Genomic DNA, 26,859 nt, shown 5'->3' with positions numbered 1-26,859 from the left:
GTTTGCATTCAGTAGCTAACAGGACAGAGTATTCGATAAACTATCGTTATCATACCAAACTATTGTACTATAACTAACTATAATTGTATATAGTCATAAATATCTTTCCATTATTCATCGTTACTTAATTAAAAGCAAGAAGAAGGATAAGTAATAGTTTTTAGTATCGTGTTTATCGTATATTGAAATGGTTTTTATTCATCGTTCAGATTATACTATCTATTATAACATTCATAATACTCGATGTAATTACTGTAATTATTGAATCGTTTGTAAAATATGATCGAAATATTACAGAATCGCTTTGTACCGAAACGAACTGTGATCCGATGTTACTTGGTGAAAGTATATCAGCTTATCATATTTACTTTCGAATACAAATAGTCGAGAATTTTGGATTTGAACAAGACGAGCTGCTTTCATCGCTGATAGGTTGTATAATTATATCATTTTTCTTATCTCTGATACGAAGAGCTGGCGTGACGCGAGCGTACGTACGATGCGATGGAGAGAAATAGTAAGCCGCGCAACAAGGCTAGCCACGTCAAGGTGTATCTTTTAGAATTTGACAATCTGGGAAAAACCTAACGCAAACCAATTGTTACAGATTAGAGAGCGAAAGAAAGAGATAGGGAGGGAGGGTATTGGTTTGAAGCAGATTCGAGCACAGAAGGAAAAGTAGTTTCGAATAGTCGGTCGTTGTATTCATCGATTACTGGTAGCGACGCGTAGATCCCGCTAATACGAGCGATCACCGGTTCCTATAAAGGTAAAGATCTACCTATAATTCAAACAAACATTCCGTTGATAGCCTGTTTTGCCGCGCCGATAACACAATGCAATCGTGATAATTTTTCTGGCAAATATTAATATCCTTGCTGATAATGTTACCTTTTTTATTCTCTCATACTTAAGAAAAATCATACAGCTTGAAATCACCTTCTTAAGTGATTATGTAGAGATGACAATGCATGGCTGTCCGCGCATCTGTTGTTAAATTCGTGTGTTTTTCGAGAATATGCAGTTTAATGCTCTATTCTACGTTGCTTTGTAATGTAAAAATCACAGGAGAAAAGCACGATAAATCACATTTCTTGTTTCTTGCAGAAGAGCAATTTCTAAATTCTGGACACACTGTTTTTTAATCCTGTATTACATAAATTATCTGTCTACTTAACTTTGAATGTATTTTTGGTCACGTTAAATTATCTTCGGAAATTAATTAAAAGATAATATGGATATAGTATATTTATATCAAAGACATAATTAAATATAATACAATATAATGTATTTGTCACGCATATATAATGTAAGGATAATTTTTGTTTTTCTACATACTTTCATATTAACTATTTTCATTAAGGGATTGTTCCTATTAACTCTGGCGCGATTCTCCAATTTTTTATGTCTCAATCCCGCTTCTGTTCCAATTGGAAAAACCTTTTAATTAATTACGAAAATATGCTATATGTTTTTGTCCTGATATATCTATGTACGTAACATCGATTTTTTTAAATCAAATTTTAGATTAACGCGAGATCTGGATTATACGGTTGTCCGTATAAAATATATAAACACGATGTTCAGAAAAGTCGGCATGATATCTAAAAGAAAGGGATATCTTTTGAATCTGGTCAATCAGGTAATAAGCAGCATTAAATCTGATAGATGGTTTACCAAACAATATGCAAATGGGCTCGTAAATGACTCTTGTCAAATTCTTTAATTTTTTATGCAATAATCGAGATTCACAACATGATAGAATCAGTATTATCAAAGTATAATCAGATCTATCATACGTCTGATAGCTATAAAACCAGTAGACTCTGATTTATCGTAGAATGAAGATCAACCGCGTGGAGGAACGTAATCCTTATCATGGTTCCACGATTTCATGATTTAATTAGACAAAGCTTTTCTACGATATGATCACAGATACGCTTACAGCGATTAAGTAATTATGTAAAATGATGAATATTTTGTACAAAAGATCGAGACGTGTTGAACAGAAATTAAGGACATAGAGTATTCTTAGAGCATTTTTCCACTTTTCTGAAAAAGGCGCAGACAAGCCCCGTTTTCGTTAGGAGCCCTTCAATTTTGCAAAATTGTCTACATTTTAACTCCGATCGCAGGCCGAGAAAAATCATCGAACTATAACGTCACAAGAAATTTTCGAACGCGAATCAAAATACGGTGCTCACAATTATCATCCGCTGCCTGTTGCGTTATGCAAAGCGGAAGGAGTTTTCATGTGGGACGTCGAAGGCAAACGTTACTATGATTTTCTGAGTGCCTACTCTGCCGTTAATCAAGGCCATTGCCATCCAAGAATTTACAAGGCTTTGGTCGAACAAGCGAAGGTTTTGACATTAACTTCGCGGGCTTTTTACTCGGATGCATTGGGAGAATTTGAAGAATATATCACGAAACTTTTCGGGTGAGTAAGACTACTGTGTGATTACGTTCCTCTTGCCACTCCTTTTATTTGTTCATTTGCACCTTTTGTACAAGTTGTGATAATGCGTTCTCACATGCGTTTACACAACGTCTGTTCTCGCATCTGGCATCAGATAATCGACATATCTTCCTATAATATAGCGATTGTGGAAGGGGAACGAAAATGTAATGTGCGCTAGAATTCCAATTATATCGCCGCTCATAAATGTACGGAATGTTGATAGAAAATTGATAACGGACTGATGGTTAAAATTAATACATATTTATTATCTTTTCATTGAACCAGCAACTAATAAATTTTAAATATTCGTTTGAAAATTGACCGACGGTATATTAAAAAATCATCGATATATCTACCGGTCTCAAATATTACTGCTTCAATTAATCAGCACATAAATGAAGAAAAAGCCTTTCTTATCTGATATGTATTTTAGAAACAATTTAAATAGTTTGGAGATAGTAACATTTATAGATGACAATATTTCATTGTATATCCATTGATTATTATTCAAATGTCGTGTCATATCGTGTTTCTGTAATTAAATTATATCCTATCAAGAATAAGCAAATGTTCAGATACTTTTGACAGTGTATCTGAATTCCATTCATTAAAATGGAATTTTGTTTAATACCCTATCGAGCGAATTTTTACCGAGTCGAATCCACTTATGCATCTGGATGTGAATACTTTCGAGCACTTCGAACTACATCGAATACTTTCAAGCAGTATTATACCTATACGAATGAGTTCAGATAAATCAAGGTCTACTATATGTATGTAAGAAATGTCTACTAACATAGTAAAGTATAAATGAAATTTCGTTTCCCGTGTATCTTTAATAATCGATATCATAAATGACGGAATGGAATATCAAATGTTTAGGTACGATAAATGGCTTCCGATGAACACAGGAGTAGAAGGTGGCGAAACCGCTTGTAAGCTGGCACGCAGATGGGGTTACACGTGCAAAGGTATACCGCAGTATCAAGCGAAGATCGTTTTCGCGGAAGGTAATTTTTGGGGCAGAACGATGAGCGCGGTATCCTCAAGCACGGATCCAACTAGTTACAGTGGGTTCGGTCCATTTATGCCTGGATTCGAGCTCGTTCCATACGACGATCTTACGGCGCTTCAACAGGTTTTAGCCGATCCTCAGGTTTGTGCTTTCATGGTGGAACCTATTCAAGGCGAAGCTGGCGTCGTCGTGCCGAAGGTATCGTAACTCTCGTTTAATTATCAAAAAATAAAATATTAATTGCACCATTCGGATCAATGTGATTTATAGAGTAGAACCTCGCTTATTCGAACCGATCAAGATACGCGCTAATAATTTTGATTTATTATAACATTTATTATAACACATTTTTTATTTTACACGCGAGAGTAATCTTAAAATTCAGTACGTTGTCTTTTATTTGCTACTGGCACTAAACAACTAGATATCGTTCCATTCGCTTCATTATTTCGTTTCAAAATGTTGCTTATTATAATATTAAGACTAAGATTAAATCTTAATAACTGTTTTTATACAATTTCGTTAACTTGTATATTGTTTCTTAAGGACGGCTATCTGAAGGGTGTGAGAGAATTATGTACGAAGCATAACGTTTTATGGATCGCCGACGAGGTGCAAACTGGTTTGGCAAGGACAGGAAAACGATTGGCGGTAGATCACGAAAATGTAAAACCAGACATTTTGATTCTTGGAAAGGCTCTGTCCGGTGGTTTCTATCCAGTTTCTGGTGTATTCGCCAACGATTCTGTGATGTTAACTATAAAGCCTGGCGAACACGGCTCGACCTACGGTGGCAACCCTCTAGGATGCAGAGTCGCCCTTGAAGCGCTTCGCGTACTCGAGGAAGAAAAACTAGCGGAAAATGCTGAAAGGCTCGGACATATTCTCAGGAACGAGCTTGGAAAATTACCAAAGGATGTGGTTACTCTTGTTCGTGGAAAGGGTCTACTTAACGCTATTGTTATCAAAAAAGACATCGATGCCATGGATGTATGCTTGAAATTGAAAGAGGAGGGTTTACTCGCGAAACCAACGCACGGTCATATAATCAGATTGGCACCGCCGTTGGTCATCACGGAATCGCAAATAAGAGAATGCATCGATATCATTTCTCGAGTTATTTCTCGATACGTTAATTAACACCATACATTCTACGTACTTGGAAAATCCGCCTCCATCCCGTTTCCGTTCTAATTTCTGAAAGATGTTAATAAAGTCACATTTTATTCGTTTTCTCTTTCCTCGTTTCATAGAAAGTAACAGTGAACTGAGGTGGTATGGTGATAGATGCGTAAGGAACTACTCTTGGTGTTTTTAACGAACAATAGTTTTATTAGAACTAATCAACAATCAGAGTTAACAATTAACAACTAACAATTACACTTAACAGACAACAGGTAACAACTAACAAATAACGATAGACACCGCGAGATCATTCGACGCGTTGCTATGCAAATAGCACCGAGGAGTTACGCATTTAATGGCGCAAGACAGACTGACTCTGCTTTTGTTTCGGATCGCGCAGATTCTTCCCTTCGTAGACCATCGATATCCCCCACTAGCGTGCATTCATTAGATGTGCCGCCAGTGCTGGCACGTGTATGCTCTTCCGAGAATTCGGCGGAAAGAGTGTGAAGATATCGATGGTACATTGGGCACGTCGGTGTTGCGCTTTGGCGGCGTCGCGCTTTGCATCCGGAGCCGTTGAAAAGTTCCGTGGCCCGTGCCGCCACAGAACTAACTTTCACCACTATGCAATCGCTATTCTCAGCCGTCCACATAATTCAGATAGACTGCGGATCGACGAAGCTAAACACGGTAAAATTGAACCAAGAACATGTACCGAAAGCTGTCGAAGCTGTTATCTTTCGCATGCACCGCATGTACAGAGGAAAAAATATTGCCCGATTAGTTATATACTGGTTATTAATAGCTATACGTGATACGGTTCTATCCTGTACTGTCACGAGATCAGTGTTTGTTCCGACGCTTGTCAGACATCGAATACTGGCTCAAACTCGCGATAATATCGCGCTTGAACATTGTAGGTCAATATTGGCAATCGCTTGTTTTATGATACAGTCGCATTTGTCATACGTAATTAATTTCCTATCGGATGTCGACTCGTAAGACTTTAGAAAGAACGGTAAATAAACGGAAACGAAAAAGAATGCCACGACATATATTTTTTTTATCAAATGATCCTCCTCTTATACAAACTTCGTAATCCTTGTTATTGGTAATTGTACATATTATGAGTATAATTGTTGTTCTCGATTCGTTTCGCGCTTGCGAAAGAATCGCAAAACAAACGAGAGAAAGAAGAGATGGTACGTTGGCGTTTATTATTTCTCACTAGAAGTATACGGACAGTTTCAAATTATTGCAAATATATAAAATTTACGTTAATTTATTTTTTTTACTAGAACTTATTCTAAACTCTTCAATCAAATTTTGATCTATGACCTTATCTCAGATAACCATATACAGTTAATAGATATTGATTAAAACAATAGAAAATATTAAACAGTATAAATAAAAGAGCGATAATTGAAAGTGGATGAAAATTGTTCCTGCAGAGACGTCTGTTTAGTTTAGTCTTTGTGACTTTAAAATTCAATGTTGGAATCGATTGAAACATGTTTGTAGCTACGTTCTAAAAGTTTATGTAGATTTTACGAGGTATCAACCATTCGTTAAGGATGAACTAAATCGATACAGACACATTCCTTGTCTGAATTTAAATTTAGCAGAACATTTGATCCCAGTTATGACAAAAGGCAAAGAATTAACAGTTGGGAGACGTTCTTTAATAACAGATTTACCACTCGACAGTAACGTGCATCTCCTCAGATACATCGTTTCACGATCAGATTATTGTGATATATGTTGTTTGCAGTTTCTCATTTGATTTAGCGTGGTGGCGCCGTAATAAACGACGCCCCTCATTATCAGATACGAGTTCTTCAGTTACGCTACAGCATTTATTCTAAATCCCACCGACATATGTATCAATTATATACAAAAACATCCCGAGTAAATAAGCAGTACACATCGCCCCTACTCTTTCTTGTTCTCCTGATATAAATGTAAGACAGCCTCTGAAATTAAACACAGTGGCAAGAGATTCTTTTCTTCGAACGATTCCACGAATCTAAATTAACTGCAGTACTATAATTCGAAATCTTTAAAATGCAGCCGATCACAAGATCACGAATCTTCGGTTTAACGAAAGAAGTAGAGCTGAAGAGATTCCTGAGTTCGCAAGAGTTGATCGATCGTGATAATATGTATGGTGGTAGACATTTTAAGCCACTTCCGGTAGTTCTTGCAAGAGGCGAAGGCGTTTATTTGTGGGACGTCGAAGGGAAACGATATCTCGATTTTTTGGCGGGTTTCTCAACAGTGAATCAAGGTCATTGTCATCCACGTTTGGTGAAAGTAATGAGAGAACAAGTGGGAAAGCTCGCTCACACGTCTAGAGCTTTTTATTCGGAGCCTCACGGTGCACTAGGAGAATATCTGTCGAAGCTTCTGGGGTGGGACAAATTCTTGCCGATGAATACTGGTACGAAAAAAAAAAAAAAAAAACGAAATACATTCAAAGATGGAGAAATTAGATAGAAAAGAACAGAAGGCGTGTTAAAAGTAATGAGCATCCGGACACTTTGATCGATTTATAGTAATTATACAGTATAGTAATCTGAATTTGACTAATGTGTACAAATCAATAATGAACTAATAGTTAGAAGCGATGTTTTCTATCTTTTTATAGAGTATATAACAGAATATATACGCTTAAGTAAGTTACTTATTAAAATATGTAACAATTATATCAATATGTAACAAATATATGAAAACGTGTTTCCTCAAAAGTAATCCTGTGTTCGGATACTTGCGTATACTTGTCAATGGAAAATCAGAAGTTAGAAGCGCAAAATACGTAGACGCGTCTATGTGTTGCATTACAGGAGTCGAAGCAGGCGATACTGCCATTAAGGTTGCTAGGCGTTGGGCTTACAGAGTAAAGAAGATACCTCCGGAACAAGCAACCGTGGTCTTCGCAAAAGGGAACTTCTGGGGACGTTCTATAGCCGCGCTGTCTGCATCTACGGATTCAAATTGTTACACCGATTTCGGACCTTACGTTCCTCGCTTTGACAAAGTACCGTACAACGACCTCAACGCTTTGGAAGAAAAATTTAAGCAGGATCCAACTGTTTGCGCGTACATGATGGAACCAATTCAAGGAGAAGCGGGTGTCATAATACCGAATGTATGTTATTTTCATCTTCCATCAGACTTGAATAGACAAATGGTCGAATAGATAACAGACAGATATAATACCCATTTTGGGTCGTATAGATCTGTGACGAATAGTTTCAGTAACTGGAGTTCCATTTCTCGTCTTTCCAAATCCTAAACTTTCATTTCGATGTAGGATGGCTACTTGAAAGGTGTACGAGACCTGTGCAACAAATACAATGTGTTATGGATCGCTGACGAAGTACAAACTGGTTTATGCAGAACAGGCAAACGATTGGCGGTAGATCACGAAAATCAACGGCCGGATATTCTCGTGCTAGGAAAGGCATTGTCTGGCGGATTGTATCCTGTTTCCGGTATTTTAGCGGACGAACAGGTAAACATAACTGCAGTGGAAACAATAGCAGCACGTTATTGATCCTTTCAAGACCGAATTCTTATTTAACCTGTGAGAAAAATGGTTTTTCAATTAATTATTAGCAATAGAAACACATTTTTCTAATGTTACGTCAATCTAAGTCAAACCTGCTATTTCCTTAGATAATAATGTGCCTAGAAACTGGATCTCACGGTAGCACTTTCGGTGGAAGTCCGCTTGGTAACAGAGTCGCTATAGAAGCAGTTAAAATTTTAGAGGAAGAAAGTCTTGCGGAGAATGCGAGTAAGCTTGGGGAAATTCTACGGAAAGAATTAGGAAAACTTCCGAAAGACATAGCGGTAGAATTTAGAGGTCGAGGTTTATTGGCTGGTTTAGTAATTAATAAAGGTATTGACTCAAGTCCGCGATAATATCCTGTAATAATATATTGTACGTTTACTTTGCTGCTTGTTACATTTTGTAATATCTTCCAGACTTCGCCGAAGGATGGGATATCTGTTTAAGATTGAAAGAAGCAGGCTTGTTGTCGAGACCTGCTCATGGTCAAATATTAAGGATATCGCCACCACTTACTATCACGAAAGAACAACTCGAAGAAGGTCTCGATATACTCACCACTGTCCTCAGAAATTACAAATAAATTAGTTATCGTTACACGGATAACTCTTCTATAATACGAGAGCTACCCTATAATACGAGGAAAATGTCGTGTTATAAAAATCGCATTATGCGAGACGCAAATTATACACAAAAAGTGAATTTATTTTCTAAAAATGATTCCTTTAATTATTCTTTCGAAGAATCTTTTAAAAATATTATGATAATAATTTTTTTAAAAAAGATTTTTTTTAAATTTCTAAAAAATTATTATTTTATTCATTGCTGTTTTCATTGCTTAAAAAAGCAATAAGTTTATACATATATCTACAACTCGCAATGAAAAATCGTATCTCAATTACTTTCTACTAATATTATCTATCGTAATACAATGTTTACCTGTACCTCTTTCAGAATGTACAAATATTAAATATCTTCAGTCGTTTAAAACGGAGAAAATTAATCATTGAAAATAGTATAAAATACTTATATACATGGAATTGTATATTTTTAAGATGATGTATCTATGTACATATAAAAAGACGTGTACACATCGGTTAAGTATGCGAATCGTGCCTTTTCAAGTGCCTCGTGAGACTAAACGCTTGAGAGAATAACTGATTACACTGATGACATTTATATGACTTTGTACCATTGTGTAAAATCAGATGTCTCTTCAAATGATTCGCAAGTTTGAATCGTTTCCCGCACAATCGACACTGATGTTGTCTAACAGTAGTATGGGATGCTTCATGATTCTTCAAGTGACTTGACTGCGAGAACCGCTTTCCACACGCTTTACATTCGAATGGTTTTACCTTCGTGTGAATTCTCATATGTTCGGCGAGATTGCCTTTTTGAACAAAACATTTGTTACAGTACTCGCACTTATGCGGTTTGGCTGCTTTATGCGTTCTCAAATGAATCTTTAAATTATAATTTCGACTGAATGTCTTGTCGCATATTTCGCATCGCATCAGACCTTTCCCTGTGTGAAGTCGTTCGTGAGCTTTCAGATTTTTCAATAAACGGAATCTCTTCTTACAGCTGACGCATTCGAAAGCTTTGTTCTCCTCGTTTCTCCCGTTGCTATTGCCGCTTCGTCTGTGTGTTTTTAAATGTTCCTGCAGATAAGAAGGATATGCAAATATTTTATCACACATTTTACACGGGTGTACATTGGTTTTCGTGTGTAATCGCATATGTGCGTTTAGTTTGCTCTTCGATGAGTAACCTTTCGCGCAATTGGGACACTTGAAAGGTTGCTGACCAGAGTGCGAGAATCGGTGCGTTAACAATTTAGATTTTTGAGAAAACGACTTGGAGCATACGTCGCATTTGTACTTTTTCGCCTGTAGCTGTTGCACATTTTCAGAATGTTCGCTCTCGATCTGCTGTTTACTGTAATTAAGATTCGAAGAGCACGATTGATATCTATCGATACTCTCTCTGTTGTCCGTACGTTCGAGACTTTTCGCAAATCTTACACCGCGATAGACAGCTATATTATATGTATCTGAATCAGACATCGCTGTGTTTCTTACACGAGGGCTACCCTCTCGAACTTCGTCTCCCAAATCCATATTTTCCGGAAATTCCAAGTTTTGTATTTCGTTATTATCGTTCGTCGTTGACCTATGATAAGATAAGTTTTGGATAGTATTCCCGACGGAATTAATCGACCTCTCGTAACTCAAGTTTTGAGGAATTTGATTTGAATTCTCGCAGATATCTATATGCTCGTTATCGCAGGGCACTTCTATGCTTTCCGAGTTGTGGGTGATACTATGACTTATTAATTGTGTTCTATTGGTGAACGTGCGATTGCACAAAGAACAATGTAGCGCGCAAGCAGCTCGGCTAGGGTTTTCCCCGTTCGTTGGTATCATTTGCATCACGTTTGACCTAATCAATGGAGACAATTGCGTGTGTTGAATGCTCTCGTTGGTTAAATTAGAGCTCAGGTGACCAAAGTTAAGATTGAAGTATGGATTTTGTGATTCTACTATGTGCATATGTTGCATAGGTATATCGTCTTGGACAAAAGGTAAATGTGATCTGTTGTGGGCACAGAGCTCTTGGTAGGTCATAAATACTGCTCCACATTCTATACATTTCAAAGTCTTATGGGAATTTTGAACAGGCATGAAACCCTGATTTTGTTGATATAATTTGTAACCTGCTGCGTATGAAGCCAGACCAGAAACCTACGAATATCGATACATTTGCATTTTGCAAAAGTTCACGTTCCTTTTACAAACAAGGCACATACGTGCACTGATGAAGCGATCAGCTTTTCTTCTAAAACCTCGTGTAAAGTAAAAACATATTTCTTTATTTAATTTTTTCAATCACATGGGAATAATAAATTATGGATTGTAGATTTTCTAATTTTGGTATTACTTGAAAGAGCTGCTACAATAAAGTTTGAAATTCACTGAAATGCCAAGTTAAATTATGATGTGCTATGGTAAATTGAAAAAATATGTGTTTTAATACACGTATACAGAACCATTCCCATCGGAAGCTATGCTATTAGCATGCTTATACATGGTTTTATAAGAAAATCTGATCTTTGTCAATACTTCTATTCATTGTTTTAAATTTGATTACCTTTAAAACTGCTTGTCTTAACGCTCTGTCAGCTGCACGACATTGTTCCCTGTATAATAGAGCAGATTCCGCTCTGGTTACACAACGGTCGCACATTTTTTCTGGAAGACCATCGCCCTGCCATACCTAATGAAATACGCATTTCAGACGCAACAAAATCAAATTTCGTATTCGTGGTAATCAAAAAATTGCGAATTTGAAAATGTTTATTACTTCGAGACAGGAGAGAGATCGCAATTTAGCAGCGAGAGACGACTCAGCCGGTCCCACGAACAAACAAACCATTTTGTCGCCATCCTCTCTTAGACAAGTACGGCATAATTTACCAATATTTTCGCTGTCAATTTCTTTCGTAACGATGAACATTATTATACTTTGACAGCTAACCTCAAAAGTTGATTTAAACACAGACGAGACACAGAATAGACATGATATGCAATGCTATTTCGTGTTTCATGTTTTGGCGGTTACGGTTACCTATCTACCTTACCATTTTCATATCACACGCTACCTTATCGATTCAATATAGCAGCGGCTCTAGTAGCGGTTTAAATTAAAATTAAAGTCTTCTATGAAATTATAACCAAGATATAGAAAAGATATTTTATAATCATAAAAGAAGTATAGAATTTTATACTGACACATAGGTTTGCCTCGCAAAATCACAACACAATTTATGAATAATTCAAACAAATAAATTACGCTCGATGAAAAGAGTAAAAGGACCGACGAAAGGAACGAAGAGAGTAACAAAAACCTATTTCTGTGAATAAATATATCGATCAGATACATCGATCTTCATAAATACACTAAAACTATGGCCATTTATTCTGTACTTAATTATTTTAAGATTTTAAGATTTTGTTAAGAGGTTAAGATTTTGTTTTAGCGTTTTCAGGCCGCGCCATCTATTCAGTGATTTGTCAGTAAGTAATAGATGTCGCCAAACGATCAAAATAGTTTTTACCTGGTACGTACGTATTATTTTACAGACAGGATCGTTTACCGTGATCTTGTGGTTAATGCCGCGCCGTTATTGAATGTTATAAATTGTATAAAATCGCTATAATTGAAAGGTGTAGAATATAATCTATGTAGATTTTAATATAACCTATTGTAGAAATGGGAACGTTAAACTTTATGATAAAGTTTAAATTCTATTTGTACACAATCGACAACTTCTTCTAAATGAATTGGAATAAGCTGGTTGCACGGAAAGGAAGAAGTTTACATGTACGATATTGCATCGGAATCCGAGTAGGCAATGATTTGAAAAGTTTCGATAAAAGTAGACGGAGAGGAAAACGACGCCGGATCGATTGTACAATCGTGTGTGATTTCCGTTCAAAGCCGTCCAAAGCAATCAATGGAACACGTCGATGGCGAATACAGAGAGTCGACTCTACTTCGTTGTTCTTGCTAGAAGAAAATCTAATATTTCGTTCTCATGCTTGTCTGTCGTAAACTATGTGTACGTGCTACAAAACAAAAGAATTTTCATAGGCATCGATCACAATCTACCGCGTACCCTATCGAATATTTTTCTTTCCGGTTTGCTTGTTCTTTCCCTACCTGACATTTTTCTATTCAGTTTTTAACCCATCCTTCTTTCTTTAACCTATTACGGGCCAACGTTGTATTAACGTAACACTTAATTTATAATTTCTTTTTAGTTAATTCACATTTTGATTACGAAAATATCATCTTCGCTGCTATCTTTTTTCTTTCATTTAGATTCAATATCTTCGATTATTTAATGGGCCATTTTCTAATACATATTTTTTACATAATGTTTAGGCACTTTCAAATTGATGCAAATATATAAAATACAGTTCAAATTAAGCTCTTTAACCTAATCTGATCTTATTTCAGGCGACCATACACAATTTATAGACATTGGTAAAACAATAGTTGATATTAATTAGTCTAAATGGTGAAACAATCGAAAGTGGATGAAAATTGAGTCTGTATAGACATCCGAGTTCAGTGATCCTAAATGCATCTGTTCCATATTGGGACTTTAGAACGAAATAAATGTGTATTTTAGCTACGTTCTAAAGTGCATATAGTCCTTATGGAGATTTTAACTGTCAGCCGTTTATCGCAGTTAAACGTGGAATTACAAAGTTCCATAAGAATTAAAGTTTGTTTCCAACTATGTTCTAAAAGTTTATATAAATTTTACCACGTGTCAATCATCCGTTACTGACACACATGGAACAAGAGCGATACAGGTACTTTCCTTGATTTAGTTTAAATTTAACAGAGAATTTTGATCGCCAGTTATAGCGTGTAGCAAAGAATTAACAATAGCGAAATATTCCTCTATCGTAGCGTTGAAGATATAATAAAAATATCTTTTTGATCGAATTGCACTAATTGTAGGTGTTCAAATACTTGTGTACCATAGAGTATATACCTCACTAGAGACGAAAGGATTAAGGAAGTCCGCTTTGCTGTGTTTACTATATATATAATTCCGACGAAAAGGTAGAGTAGCAGATTTCACAGCAGTTGGAATTGTGGCAAATATTTCCGTAATTTGCTTTTCGGATTACCCCTTCCGATGATTTCAATCCTCGTCCATTAATTCTATCGTTAACGAAACGCGCGATTTAATTACCTACATTGGCCTGATAGAAATTCGATAAATAATATTACCACTGATGAAATATAGCCAATTAAATAAATAACATGGCATCGCGGTGCGGCGTAACGCGATCATAGAAACTTTACGATATAGGTGATCACAACATGACGCAATGAAATCAACAATTTATGGATAAGTAGATGCTTATTACTCGTACATTGTATTCATCAAGGGGATCTTTAACACGGTAAACTACATTCTGGTACCCATATTTTTAGAATGCGATATTCTTCCGTTTGCTTTCGTTTCATTGACGAAGATAAATAGAAATCTTTTCATTTATAATTTTCTAATTACATTAAATCACAATTAAGCAAATGTTCAAATTTTTGTCTGTATTTCTGTCCGAAATTGGAAGAGGAAAGGCAGTTTGGCGAGAAACGAACGAAATACAAGGTAAACGAGTAAACTGATATGCTAAAAGCTGTTAAAAAGTTTACGCGCGTAATTGTAACGAGATCCATTAATGATCGGTTTTTTCTATCTCCTCACGACCACCTACGACCTACGCTTTGATCTTTGCGCAACTAATAACAGTCGAGGACACCAAGAAATGAACCGCGAATTGGATAACAAAGCTCTTATCGAGCTGGATGAATTCATGTTTCATGCTCCTATGTAAACGGGAAGGAAACGAGATCAGAAACAGGCCAATTAACAATTGCAGTTACAGATTCTAGAATTCCATGCACAGCCTACAACTGATTAGTCCGATAATTTCGTTTCGTTGCCTGATCTGATGTTACAAGTTGTTTGGTGCCCCTTTGGCCCAGCTGAAAAGCTAACTGTGCAATACATAGGCGAAGATTGTTTCACGGTAGCTAGTGAAAAATAGCTTTTGGAGAAAGCGAGAGGTTCGTCGAGCTTTGATTAGTCGTGTCCTTTGGGAATACGAGCAACAATAGGTTTACGGGTCGACAAACTCGGCATATCCACTGTCTATCGATTAACAGCAGAATAATCAAAATTGGTGATAAATGCAACACTGTCGTCATGCGAATAATTATCATCGATCATACTTTCGAAATACGACAATGAACGTTTAGCGTAGTTTCTTCCCTTTATGCTCCCTGTGCATTTTTACTTGTAGTTCTTGTGTAATGGTATATACATAAATAATAAATATATGAATAAGTAGTAAAATATATTATTGCTATGTCTTTTAATAGACAATTTAGATCTATAGCCTAATGATTACTAATTTATCATTAATTTGTACATTTTGGTAAAATTCACATATTGTTATTACAAATCGCCCAAAGTGCCTGGATAACTATATGTATAAGCGTTAGTGTATGTACGTATGTACATTCAGTTCAATTGGTTTTCAGGTTGGAACCGATGAATCTTCTAGATTGCTTTATGCCTTATTACTCTCTATGCGAAAAGGTGTGGCCCATTATAGGCCAGCTAAAGAGCACTCTTAATGTTTTCTGCAAATCATTTCTTACGATCCAGCATTACGGTAGATGGGAAATTAGCTTGCTTCGATCGTGAGGGGAATATTGATTTTCTCGTTTGCGTAGGAATGTTATACCGATACGTATGCAGATAAAAATTGCGCAAGAGAGATGTTTCTGCTCTCAGAGCATTCTCCATTAGTAAACTATATATGTATTTATGCGCTTAACATGGCGTTGGTTGACAACAATTTTAAAACTGCATCCCTGTGTAAAACAAGAAGGTTGATTTAACGTGCTTTTCTCTTGTAGTCTGCATATGCAAAAATATTCAAAGTAAAGCACTTGTTATGAGTCATATTAGGTCATCTCGTAACTAATGCAGCTTCTCTTCAAAGCTGAACTTAAAGCAATGAATGTCGCTATTATTGCAGTTTTAGCAAACTGAAATAAGAAAGTTAAGAAAAATATGAAGGATTGTTGAAAATTTGTTAAAATCCAACATTGATCAAGTAGCAAGTAATTTTTAATTTTCACCCAGTATATGAGAAATGGTCACGTTACTTGTGGAATGATCTAATATTTAAAGCGTAACAAAATAAATTTAATTTACGTTCTACATTTAATGTAAAACAAATTAAAATTCTATTTCTTTAGTTGTCCTGATAAAAATACGAACGTGCATAAAACCTGGCAGTCACAAATTTCTTTTTTTACAAACGCATTAACTTTCCGAAAATCAGTATTCAACAAAAACCATAAGCAAAAGGAGAATAATAGTAGGCAATATTTTATGGTCTGTGCTCTCGCTTACGTATCGATGCGTAGGTAATATTACAGAGAAAAAAGAACTCGCGAAACTATCGAGTTGCAGCATCGAACAATTATGATTCACACCTCGTGACATTCTTACACTTTTCCAACTGAAATGACGTGGCAGCATTTTTTTATCGAGGAATTTCCGTGAATAAAGGCAACATCCGGACAATCTTGCACAATAATTTATTAACTATATTATATAATATCAGTGAATGAATAAGTTACAAGGTATAAGTTATGAACTTCCTTTTTACAATTTCACAATTTTTTATCAAATAGGATAATCGAATGATTCGAAATTTGTAAAATTTCATTTTCATTTTTCTTTATCAACAAACTGTTTATTACTATTCAAAGTATTTATTAATATTGATAAACTTATTCTAGTTATGTATACGAGGAAACTTGTTAATGCTAATACCTTATAAATTGTGACTTGTGAAATTTCATGAATAATATTAGTTTAATTGTGCAAGTGAGCGTGGAAGAATAGAAATGTGATGTTTGAGGAGTATTTAGCTTCCTCGAGGCGAATCTGTACTCCAAGTAAGAATCAACCGTGCGACCGTCATTGCGCGACGTGGGAATGCAAAAGTAGATAAGAATGATACCGAGACTACCTCTTGTTAGCTCTCGAATCGTTACGAAGCTCAACTATACGAGATAACCTCACCTTTGTAGCAAGAGTATAAGAATATGGCAGTGGATGTGACACGAGGAGTTTAAAATCAGACACCGAAGCGTGGACACTTGTAAAGCTATATTTCATTTACAACTTTTTTCGTGCTAATTTGCGTTATTACTTTTGACTACTCTTTAATAGATTGTGATTATGCAAGGGAACCCTAAAGATATCTCTAATATCCTTTCTGTTCTTATTTCTTCTCTCACATTGATTCCACAATTTCAAAAAATTTGAATATTATGACTAACTATCTTTTCTCAAATCATTGAAATTCTTTCGAACGTTCGATTTGTACCTGTAGTGGATTTGCAAAGCGGATGTCAACTGTTATTGTAAATACATTTTGTATATTCCGTAATACACGTGTAGGTTGTTTACCTTGTTTTTCATTTATAATTATGTCACATTTTCGTATTATGTATTTCACTGTTTCGTCTTTAATAGATTAACTTTGCCGCAGTTCTTGATTTTTTCATGTCCCAACTTCACTTTATACACAGCTCAAAAAGAGATTTGTAGTATTTTAAGAATATCTTCAGCGTAAAAGTCAAATAAAAAGTCATGCATATCAGACAATAACAATTCTTTTACGTTTTCCTTAAATTTGAAATGTTTCCTAACGATAGAAAAATATGATTAGGTTAGGGTTAAACTTACGATTAGTGAACTGAAGTTATTTGAGATGCTCTGGAACGATATTTCCTACGAAGTACTTCGTGCTTGAGAATTTGACAATCAATATCGATATTTACTTACATCGATTCGATTCGATTCAACGTTCTCCGCTTTTCATTGATTTTTATCGCCTTTTTCTATCCGTCATACACCACATAGCGTTCGATGGCCACGTTCGCGGCAACAGGTAGATAACTGTACAAATACGACGCGCCGAATTTCTTCAAAAAATTCGGTAATTATCGAGTAATTGTATTATCTCATCTAGGTATAACAACCTGACGATTCATTTAGGAATGATGCAATGCTGTATTTCGAGAAATGTATTTCAAAGAGTTGTTCCATTTCGGTCAAGCGCAAAGTGCAATTAAACAGAACAAAAGGTAAATAAAATAAAAGATAAAGAAGCACACAAAGGGAACGGAAGAAATAATAATACACTAGAATACCATAGTGAGCTCCACTAATTTCTTCAATGTAAATGTACAGCGAATACAATTATGAATTTCTAACATTTTACTATACCCAAGATACTTACATTTCGTGTCACGAGTATTACGTTAAATCGCATTTTCAATAAATCTATGTATACAAATGGAAATGGAACAAAAAATAAGAAAAAGTAAAAGCACGAGGTTCGACGAATCGTCTATTCGTTCCTGGAAGATCAACAAGTAGTTAGCAAGTGGTGGGGGAAGGTCTGTTTGTATGCTGGCGATGGGATTGGTAATGCGGGGTCGGAGGAGAGGGGTTTGATCAGCGGCGAGTCGGCACGAACTATGGACTAGCGGGGAGGTAGGGAAACACGGGAGAGGGGAATTGTTAAAGTGGGGAAGGGGCGCGAATGGTAGGGACGGTATTCGGGGCAGGCGAGCAGGCAAGGAAGCAAGCAAGCAAGCAGGCAGGCAGGCAGGCAGGAGGCAGGCAGACAGCGAGTAAGCTGGAAAGCACAGGGTACCGCGAACGAATCGCGCGTCCTCGTCGTTCAGTCGGGTAGGCGCGTTTCTGCGGCGTCGGTCTTCCGAGGGTAGCGTTCGCTGGTGTTGTCTTTTGGTTTATCGTTTGTTCCTTCGAGTGCAGTGTGTAACGGGTGTTTTGTTCACCGTGTGACGCGAAGAAACGCAGAGAGGGAGGAGGGGGAAAAGGAAACTAAGGATCATGAGAACCATGTGCACCCGTAGTGATGTACTTTAGCGATCGTTGAAAGTTTTCAACGATCAAGGAAAGGAATTCGTATTGGTGATAAACGTACGAGATAGACAAGACGAAAAAGGAGCGACAGCGTGGTTGCTCCGGCCGGGACATCCAGCCAGGAAGCCAAGGGAAAGGACCAACGAGAGAGGAAAAGGGAAACATGTCGCGACAGCATGCTAGCAGGCACGTTATACGGGCCTGGGCGAGGCCTCCGCATCTTTTGCTGTCGTTCCTGCTTCTTTATGGAGCTCTCGGTGAGTAGATCGTGTCTTTCAAAGACTATTATCGTGATGCTTTTCTACCTGTATATACGTGCGTGCTCGTACACGCTTGTGTGTGTACACGCAAGAGCGTTTGTGAGTGTAGTACTCGCATGTGTCGAGAAAACGAGAACGGTGCGTGTGTTTATAACGTTTTGTCCTGCAGCGCATGCGCGGTTATTCGTAGTCCGTCGACGAGGCCAGCCGTGCAATAGGGTGGGGGGAACTGGGGCCTTAGGCCGCGTTCATAAGATAAGTATATCTCTGAGAGGCCTCTCGACGCTTAGAAATAACGTACGAATCGGTATGCGTTTTCTATCCCAATCTCTCGTTTTCTTTCAATAGAGACTACTCGATTAATATAATAATTTCGAAATGTTCAGGGCAAGTCAGGTGAATGTATCTAGATATCAATCTTCTCGTACAGTTTTATCCACCGACAGGTTTAGTTAACGAAAGGAATGTCTGGGAACGTGATAAGATGTTGTCGGTTCGCATCGAACGCTCGAACCATGTCTTCTTTCCACTTTGGTAACGCAAAACCAGTAGCAAGGTTCTGTTTTTCTTGGTTGGAGATATCGGGTAGCAAGGTATAGCGTCGACCGATACGAAATGCGTACCCTGAGAAAACTGAGGGAACCAAGTTACACTCGTAGCGATACTTTGATAGAAAGGGTGCGCCTTTGCCCGTGAGAAGCTTCCAATATTTCCTCAACTTCTTTTTTTTCCTTTTACTACCTTGCGTTCTTTTCAACGAACAACATCCACATATCACAAGATCGTAAATTTATAACTCTATCGTTTAACAAATCGAAATAACACAATGAGCAAAGAAATAGGATTTTCGACGAATCGATCTCCTGTCGATACGTTATTGCGTGTGACGATGAGACGAGTGGGGAGGTATAATTGAATTTAATTGTAGCAGTGGGAGGAAGCGGAGATGAGACGGAACGCAAATTCTTTCTATCGAGGTCCATTGAAAGAAGCTGATCGCCAGGTCGAGAGAAACACGTTAGCTTTTTATTAAGTTTAATCGATGCTAGATTCGTTTGAACGTGAGACGTCGGGTTGCGCGGCGGCAATCAGGGTCGCGTTCCATTTCGCCGACTTGGCCGCATAAGGATTCGGTTGGAGGAGATTCGAGAGAGGCCTTCGAGGAACCTTACTCGGCGTAATCTTAAACCACTGCCAACCGATTTCAAAGTGCTCTCTTGGTACATTCCTCGGATTTTTCCCTCCTTACCCTGCCCCTTCCATCTCTCTCCTCTCCTCTCCTCTCGTCACCATCTCCTTGTCCCCGTCTGTCAACCCTCTTCTTCTCCTCCCCCACACTTTCTCGCTCTAACGTTTCTGTTCTTTTCCTTCTCACGAAAGAATGCAGCTTAAGCTGCAGCAGTAACAGCAACGTCGTCGCGCGCGCCACGCAGTATGGCTTCTCTCTTTTTTCTTCCTCTCTTGTTTCCCTACCAGTCCATTTTTTTCCGCCTTTGTTGTTCGAGATTCTCAAACACCGTCGTGGACCGTGAACCGAAGTAAACAAGTCGATTCGGATTATGCAAAATGTCAAACGACAAAAACTGATTCGTGAATTACCGACACCGTTGACGCTACCAACGATACCAACCACCGATGCTACCAACCTGTACAGCTTTCACTTTTTCTGTTATTCTTTAGCTTTAAGTTTTCGCTGTGCTACTCTAGGAACTAAAAGCACTTTGCTATGCTTGTAGAAGAGGCACGTTTTCACAAAATATAATATATTATATATCGATAAATTATAGCAATATATATTATATAGCAATCGATTCTTTTAATGCGTATATTACGAAAATGTCAAAATTATTCTGCGATAGATTATTGTTATTAAAATATTTTATTATAAAAATATTCGTATTTTTCAACGATGACGGATAGATATGTATTGATTGCATTCTAGCCAATGAAATATCATACGAAGATCGCAAGAGAAAAATATGATAAATTACAGTTTAAAATTCAATATGTGTCATTCAATTTTACATTTATTCAACTTTGGTATTAAATATATATCTTCGTCGTTGTCCCGAACATTTCGAAAATATTGATGTAACACTATGCCACTGGTTTACTATGAAACTTTGTAAATGTATAATCCACATATTTCTAAAAGGATTTGTCACATTTTTTCTGTGTGTACTTCGTATTAAAATACCTACGTAATTCGATATAATAATCGATTCCATTCGTTATTATCAAGAAACGCGCTAATAGTTTTATATCCAATAAAAATAAACAAGGGAAATGGAGTTTAGTCGATTTGGATCAATTTCTGGCCAACAAAGGTAGAACGAGATAATTTTCGACGAGTCGATTTTTTCTAATATCTTTAATGCTTGAATTTGAAAATAAATATAATATGAATATTACTTCGAATAATCCAAAATTGATTATCAATAGTGTCTTTTCCTATTAAATTAGATAGAAATTAGATACAAACATGTTGGTAAATTTTAGAATTTTTCATTGTTTATTTTCCCAAGATTTTTCTATTCGTTACAGCGAATTGATTGATGTGTAATGTATTACATTTCGTAGAACGTGGCTTTGTTAAAAATATGCTAACTATTTTTATACATAGATCGTAGCAGTGTTTGCTAATAAAAAATATCTAAACATTTATATATTTGAGGTTAGGTTGGGGTCAGGTCCAAACTAAATATGAGCTACGTCCGAATAATCGAATAACAATGTTTTTATCTGACAATTTATTTTGGCCTATCTTATAAAAATCAATATTAAATAGAATAAAAAACGTAACGCTTTATTTCAGTTTCTATTCTTATTTCTCCACCTTTCTTACGAGCGATTGTCCCCAAATTTTCCATCAATCAATTGTCTTGTCACTCGGCGTTTTGATAATTGACCCCCTTCTATATAATTGCTTAATTAATGAAATATAATAGAATTTATTCAAGTGCTTTTACCAAATGATTGTTCTATATTTCTAAAAGCTTATATATATAAATATACTTACTTATTACGTATACTCTCTTCATAATGAAAGATCTAAGCGTTATTTATAAATTCCCTTTTATTTTACTATCTATTTTCATTGATTTGTCCGTACGATGCTTCAATTCCGACTTAGTATCGTTTTGATTGCGATTGTATCGAAGTGAGTTCGAAACGGCGCGGGATTTAAATTGGAAAACGTACATAAATATTACATTCGGAATTTGTACTACGCTAGCTTCTATCGAGTTCCGTTTCGTTCGAGCCTCTGTTCGCCCGAAGGAAGTCTGCGTAAAAACGAGTACTTTAAAGAACGTAGTTTCCTTATTTTGTTCTGTCATAGAAGCGCTTTTAAACTAGGTTGAGATTACGTAATGAAAATCCCGCCTTCGACTATCGGACCTTTACGTGTCTATCTAACTGACGAAACGGGTTCGCCTGTGTTTTGCATATGTACGTCGCTCTGTGTTCGTACCTTTGCGTTGAAAATCATCGTGTGACGTTTGTACGAAGGAGAATAAGAAGCATTTTAGCTTGAGAAAATTGGCGATTTTCTGAAGAAACTCTGCCAAAGAAGGGAAGGGAATGGTCGGGGGATAAAGTAGATTTAGCAATGTAAATAGGCAAAGAATCACGCGATTCGAATGTAACTCTCGGTAGTAATCGGTTCAGCGAGTTCAGTCGATTAGATTCGAATCTTCTGAGATTCGTTCATCCTCGACGCGTTGGATGGGGAGCCAAATTTTGTCACTGGTCATCCAGTATGACCGAGATTCCTTTCTCTCGATACTTTAAAATGACCGCTGAGTCCACACTGGTGTCCCAGAAAAAATCATTTGTCGTCGATTACTGAAAAAAGGACCAGTCACTGATGGAAATTACTCGAGCAACTACTCTGCCTGTAACGTGTTAACTGTTAAAACGTTGACTGCAGATGACGCCAACGTGGCGTCACCCGTCTCCGGGATCAACCGGGCTATGACACTACCATATAGTCATCCGCGCTCAATGACTCAACATGTTACCGTGAGCACTAGAGATATCTAGATAATAGTGTTCGTAGCTATTTGAGCCATGTTCACGAACATGTACAACATGGTCAATTGCCGGGGAACAGTAAGCAAACAATTAATAAACGGGCAAAAAGAATTGTTCGCGAACAGCAGCGTAAAGACGCACCTGTGCGGACTAATAGCGCCAAATAACAATTTTATTTTTAGTTGGTAAATTAAGAAGGATAGGTTTTTGACTGAAAATAATATATTTGAACGGCAAATGAATGGCTAAGGATGCAGGGTAAAAGGAAATAACTTGCAAGGAGCAACGTGATCGGCGAAGAAAGGACCGGCTGTTCCATGGTACACGAGGAACAATAAAGATGTAGAGAGAAACGAGGAGCATGGGGGGAGGAAGAAGGACGCAGGATCACGGTTGGAAGGAAGGAAAGAAAGGGAGCGAGGACAGCAAGCAAAGAGGAGAGAATCGAGAGGACAAAGAGCGGTGCGTCGGGGTCGCCGGCCGTTTCTCGTAGGTGTACAGCTTGTACAGGGAACCACCGAGCTTTAGCGATCGCCCACTAAATTTTTTAGCGAATCTCCAATTCCTTCGCATCGACGATTCAGATTATAAGGTATCAAAGGTGATTATCGTACGCGCGGAGACACGTGGAAAATGTACGATAAAATTTGTTCACGAGAGATGTTTCGTTTCCGATCAGAACAAGGCAGAAAGTTGATCGTAGGCGCGTACCAGGCCAATTCTTACCTAAACGTGTTGGTACTGCATTTTCTTGAAAATGGAGGTACAGAGCGTACGTTGTCTCGCTGTGTACATAGAACAAGAGTTTCAGTTTCATGGAATCGCGAAACCTTAAATTTTTCATTTCTGCAATCCACCGAATATTGTTATAGTATATATAATAGCGTATTTGCGTATAAATTACGTGGCTATAAAATATATAACCAAATATGTGTATAAAATGTTCGTATCAAATATACTTATAAAATGTTCGTAGGAAAAAGTTATATGGAACTTCGGCATAGTCCAATGTGTACTATATCTCATGTACAGTATATACACGCATATACAGTAGTATTCGTAAAAACTCTAGATTCTCTATTTTTCGGAAATTGCTCTCCGAAGACATAACATACCGTAACATAAGTTGCAAATAAATTTTTTTTTAAAGACTTTTTTAAAGATTTCGATCAAAGACTCGTCTATGTTTTCGTTTATAAAGCGTCTAATTATTGCGCGTACTATACGACTAGATTTCTATTCTGGGAACTTAAAAATCAACGTAAAACCGATTTTGCGACTATGGAGAACATAAGAAGCAAGATGAGATCGAAGAGACTATTTCTTGGCGCGTATTTCCAATCGAAAAATTTCTTAATCGCAGCCTAGTCACCGCTGCGATCGATCTACAATCGTTCGATGATACAGTCGCGAGGAATGATCGCAGCCTATCGTCAGTGGTCCCTCGATAGTGATAAGCTACAAACATTGATAGTGATCTGTGATAAAATGGAACCGTCGTATACAGGGTGTCTGGTAAAGTGCGATGTCATTTCCAAGACTTGATTCGACATGCAAAAAAGAATGAAAAATTTCATAACGGCATACGTCCTGCTTTGTTTCGTGATATGCGGTGGATTTTGTATCGTAATAAGTATATGATCCAGCCGCATGAGCTCAACTCTCATTCGATTTCAATTTATTGGATTTTTATTTGCCGGGGATATTTTGAACTGCGTTGTGTACGTGTACGCAATTTCTATCGGAAATGTTAAAATACTTCGATACAAAATCGAACAAGTATTTCAACAAATTTCAGAAATATCAGGAGATATCGGAAAGAGTAATCAACAATGATTGGAGTGTAAACAGCGATGCGCGAATGTTTATGTATTTATGGAAAATTTGGTTATACGGAATGTAGGTAATACGCAGGAATATAGGAAATGTCGAAAATAAAATACTCGTAATAGTTAGATTCAAGGGACGAACGATTTTTATCTACGTTCTATTCTTTTTCTTTTTTTACTTTAGCGATGGGCATAGAAACAGAAATTTTCATAAACATCGGTAATCGAATACGGGATAACAGAACGCAAAATTTTGTTATGTTTCCTAAAACAAAGTCAAACGCGAATCCTTTTTGTATACTGAATCGGTCTTTGAAATATTGGCCGTAACGTTACGAGACACCCTGTGTTGTATAGCTTTCTCGATACTCGCCAACGCTATCTCAGCTTATCATCGTTAAAAAAAAAAAAAAAAAAAATGGCGTAAAAAGGTATCGGTGTTGTTTGTCTAGTTACGCTTGCTCGATAAATCGATGCTCGTAAGTACGAAGAATTAAAGAGACAATAAGACGAGCAACGGTAATCCAAATTCCAACTATATACATACATACTTTCTGGGAAAAAAAGTTTCGTTCTATTTCATCGTGCCGCGCTTCGTCACTCTTCGTACTTTCTCTCGGATGTCTGCATCGTTCGAGCGTTGATCTGGAAGTGTAGAAGAAAATCACACGTTTGGGAGCCGCGTTGCGCCACTTTGGTTCTCTTGACCTGGTCGTAGCCAAAGGACGAACGCGTACATGTTCTTATTCCAATTCGCGTAATATCGTTTGGACGGTGAAACTTTATTTGTCTAAAGCCATTCGGAGCAAACAGTTCGTACACTCGAAGTTCGTATAATAAAAATTGAACGGTTTGTTGCGATAAGAAGGCAGCTACGTTTTCCAATAATTCGAGTAAATCAAAAATCGACGTAAAACTAACTGCGAGTCAATCATTCTTTCGAACATGCTATAAATTAACCACGTGATAGCGTTAATTAAACGCGCTTCGATCTCACGCCCTCCAAACGATCGCGCAACTCTTACTTTACATTTCCAATTTGGTTTCGCGCGTGGAATAACCTCCTCTCGATTATCTACTTCTGTCTAGATTAGGTTTCCAATCTCGATTTTTTCCAATATGCAGCCTCTAACGCAATTTCGTTGTTCTTGCTTCTCCGTGGCATTTTGACTCATGGAATCATCCTGACCTAGCCGATGCCGCCGATTTATGCCCGCGATGTACTCGTATAATAGCAATTCACATTCAGATTAGCTGATTCAATTAGCAGGAGTCCGTGGAATCGGGCAAATGCGCGTTTACTTGACGAGTTCTCAAACTCGATTTTCTCGAATACGAAACGACTCGACGCGATTTTATTGTTCCAGACTCTCGTCTGGTTTTCGGCTACGCTACGTTTTAGTTGATTCGCTGCTCGTCTCGCTCGTACCACGAATTTAGCCTCGCTATGTTTAATAGTCATTCGCATTCAGATTAGCAGATTCAATTGGCGGCGATTCATCGAATTGGTCGCGAACTAAATTTTCATTCCTACAAATGGAGTTCCACCGATATAGTTGATTCCTCGTTAGACTATTTCGGTCGGCTTTGACAGAAGGAGAAGAGGCAGAAGAAAGGGAAGACAGGAAAAATCGTAAACAAGAGGAGCAGACACGCGAAGATCACGCTGTTTCGATGCACGGCCGGCATTAATTCGTGTCACCCGTATTATTATCGCCGAATCCGTTCTAATTGGCTGAATTTAGAGGTGGAGGCTATCATGTTTAGAACTGTACTGGCTGGCTGCCGTCCGTCAGAAACGACCGCTCGAACGCGACGATGACGTCCATTCCGAGCGAAATACATTTGCATTTGAAAATCGTTCGGCGTCGACTGACAGTCGTTTATGATGAGCGTGATTCGTGACACGCGCGTGCAAGCGATGTGATTCGCGTGTAGATTTTCGGAGCGCGTGTCCCGTTTCCCATTTCCCATTTCCCGTCTA

At 37.4% G+C, this 26,859-nt stretch overlaps 3 protein-coding genes and 1 long non-coding RNA gene across 4 annotated transcripts in view; 3 read left to right on the top strand and 1 right to left on the bottom strand.

Moving 5' to 3' along the window:
• Positions 1–263: 263 nt before the first annotated feature.
• LOC117230575 (ornithine aminotransferase, mitochondrial) lies at positions 264–8,783 on the top strand. The gene is given in 11 exon segments (XM_033488160.1): positions 264–769; positions 1,528–1,642; positions 2,136–2,440; positions 3,344–3,674; positions 4,023–4,406; positions 5,105–5,141; positions 6,712–7,044; positions 7,448–7,752; positions 7,918–8,118; positions 8,283–8,508; positions 8,595–8,783. Coding segments are annotated over 10 exon segments (2,352 nt in total). The 5' UTR covers positions 264–769; positions 1,528–1,579; the 3' UTR covers positions 8,762–8,783.
• Positions 8,784–9,204: 421 nt separating this feature from the next.
• LOC117230574 (zinc finger protein 600-like) lies at positions 9,205–11,836 on the bottom strand. Its single transcript, XM_033488159.1, has 3 exons — positions 11,545–11,836; positions 11,332–11,457; positions 9,205–10,925 (listed from the first exon to the last, which is right to left on the bottom strand). The coding sequence occupies exons 1-3, from the start codon at positions 11,695–11,697 to the stop codon at positions 9,276–9,278; spliced, it is 1,929 nt and encodes a 642-aa protein (XP_033344050.1). The 5' UTR covers positions 11,698–11,836; the 3' UTR covers positions 9,205–9,275.
• Positions 11,837–12,468: 632 nt separating this feature from the next.
• On the top strand, positions 12,469–14,160 carry LOC117230576. Its single transcript, XR_004492804.1, has 3 exons — positions 12,469–12,802; positions 13,204–13,565; positions 13,717–14,160. It is a non-coding gene; the product is annotated as an uncharacterized LOC117230576 (long non-coding RNA).
• A 4,306-nt stretch (positions 14,161–18,466) lies between these two features.
• Positions 18,467–26,859, top strand: part of LOC117230794 (DE-cadherin) — a 91,514-nt gene continuing 83,121 nt past the window's right edge. The window contains exon 1 of the mRNA XM_033488575.1: positions 18,467–19,008. Within this exon, the coding sequence (XP_033344466.1) occupies positions 18,915–19,008 (94 nt within the window). The 5' untranslated portion in view covers positions 18,467–18,914. The remainder of the gene's footprint in view (positions 19,009–26,859) is intronic.

Source organism: Bombus vosnesenskii, unplaced genomic scaffold (assembly GCF_011952255.1).
Source record: "Bombus vosnesenskii isolate JDL3184/JDL3185 unplaced genomic scaffold, Bvos_JDL3184-5_v1.1 scf7180000013267, whole genome shotgun sequence".
NCBI classification, from domain to species: domain Eukaryota; kingdom Metazoa; phylum Arthropoda; class Insecta; order Hymenoptera; family Apidae; genus Bombus; species Bombus vosnesenskii.
Note: the sequence above shows the minus strand (reverse complement) of the source record. Positions and strands in the feature narration are given on the sequence as shown.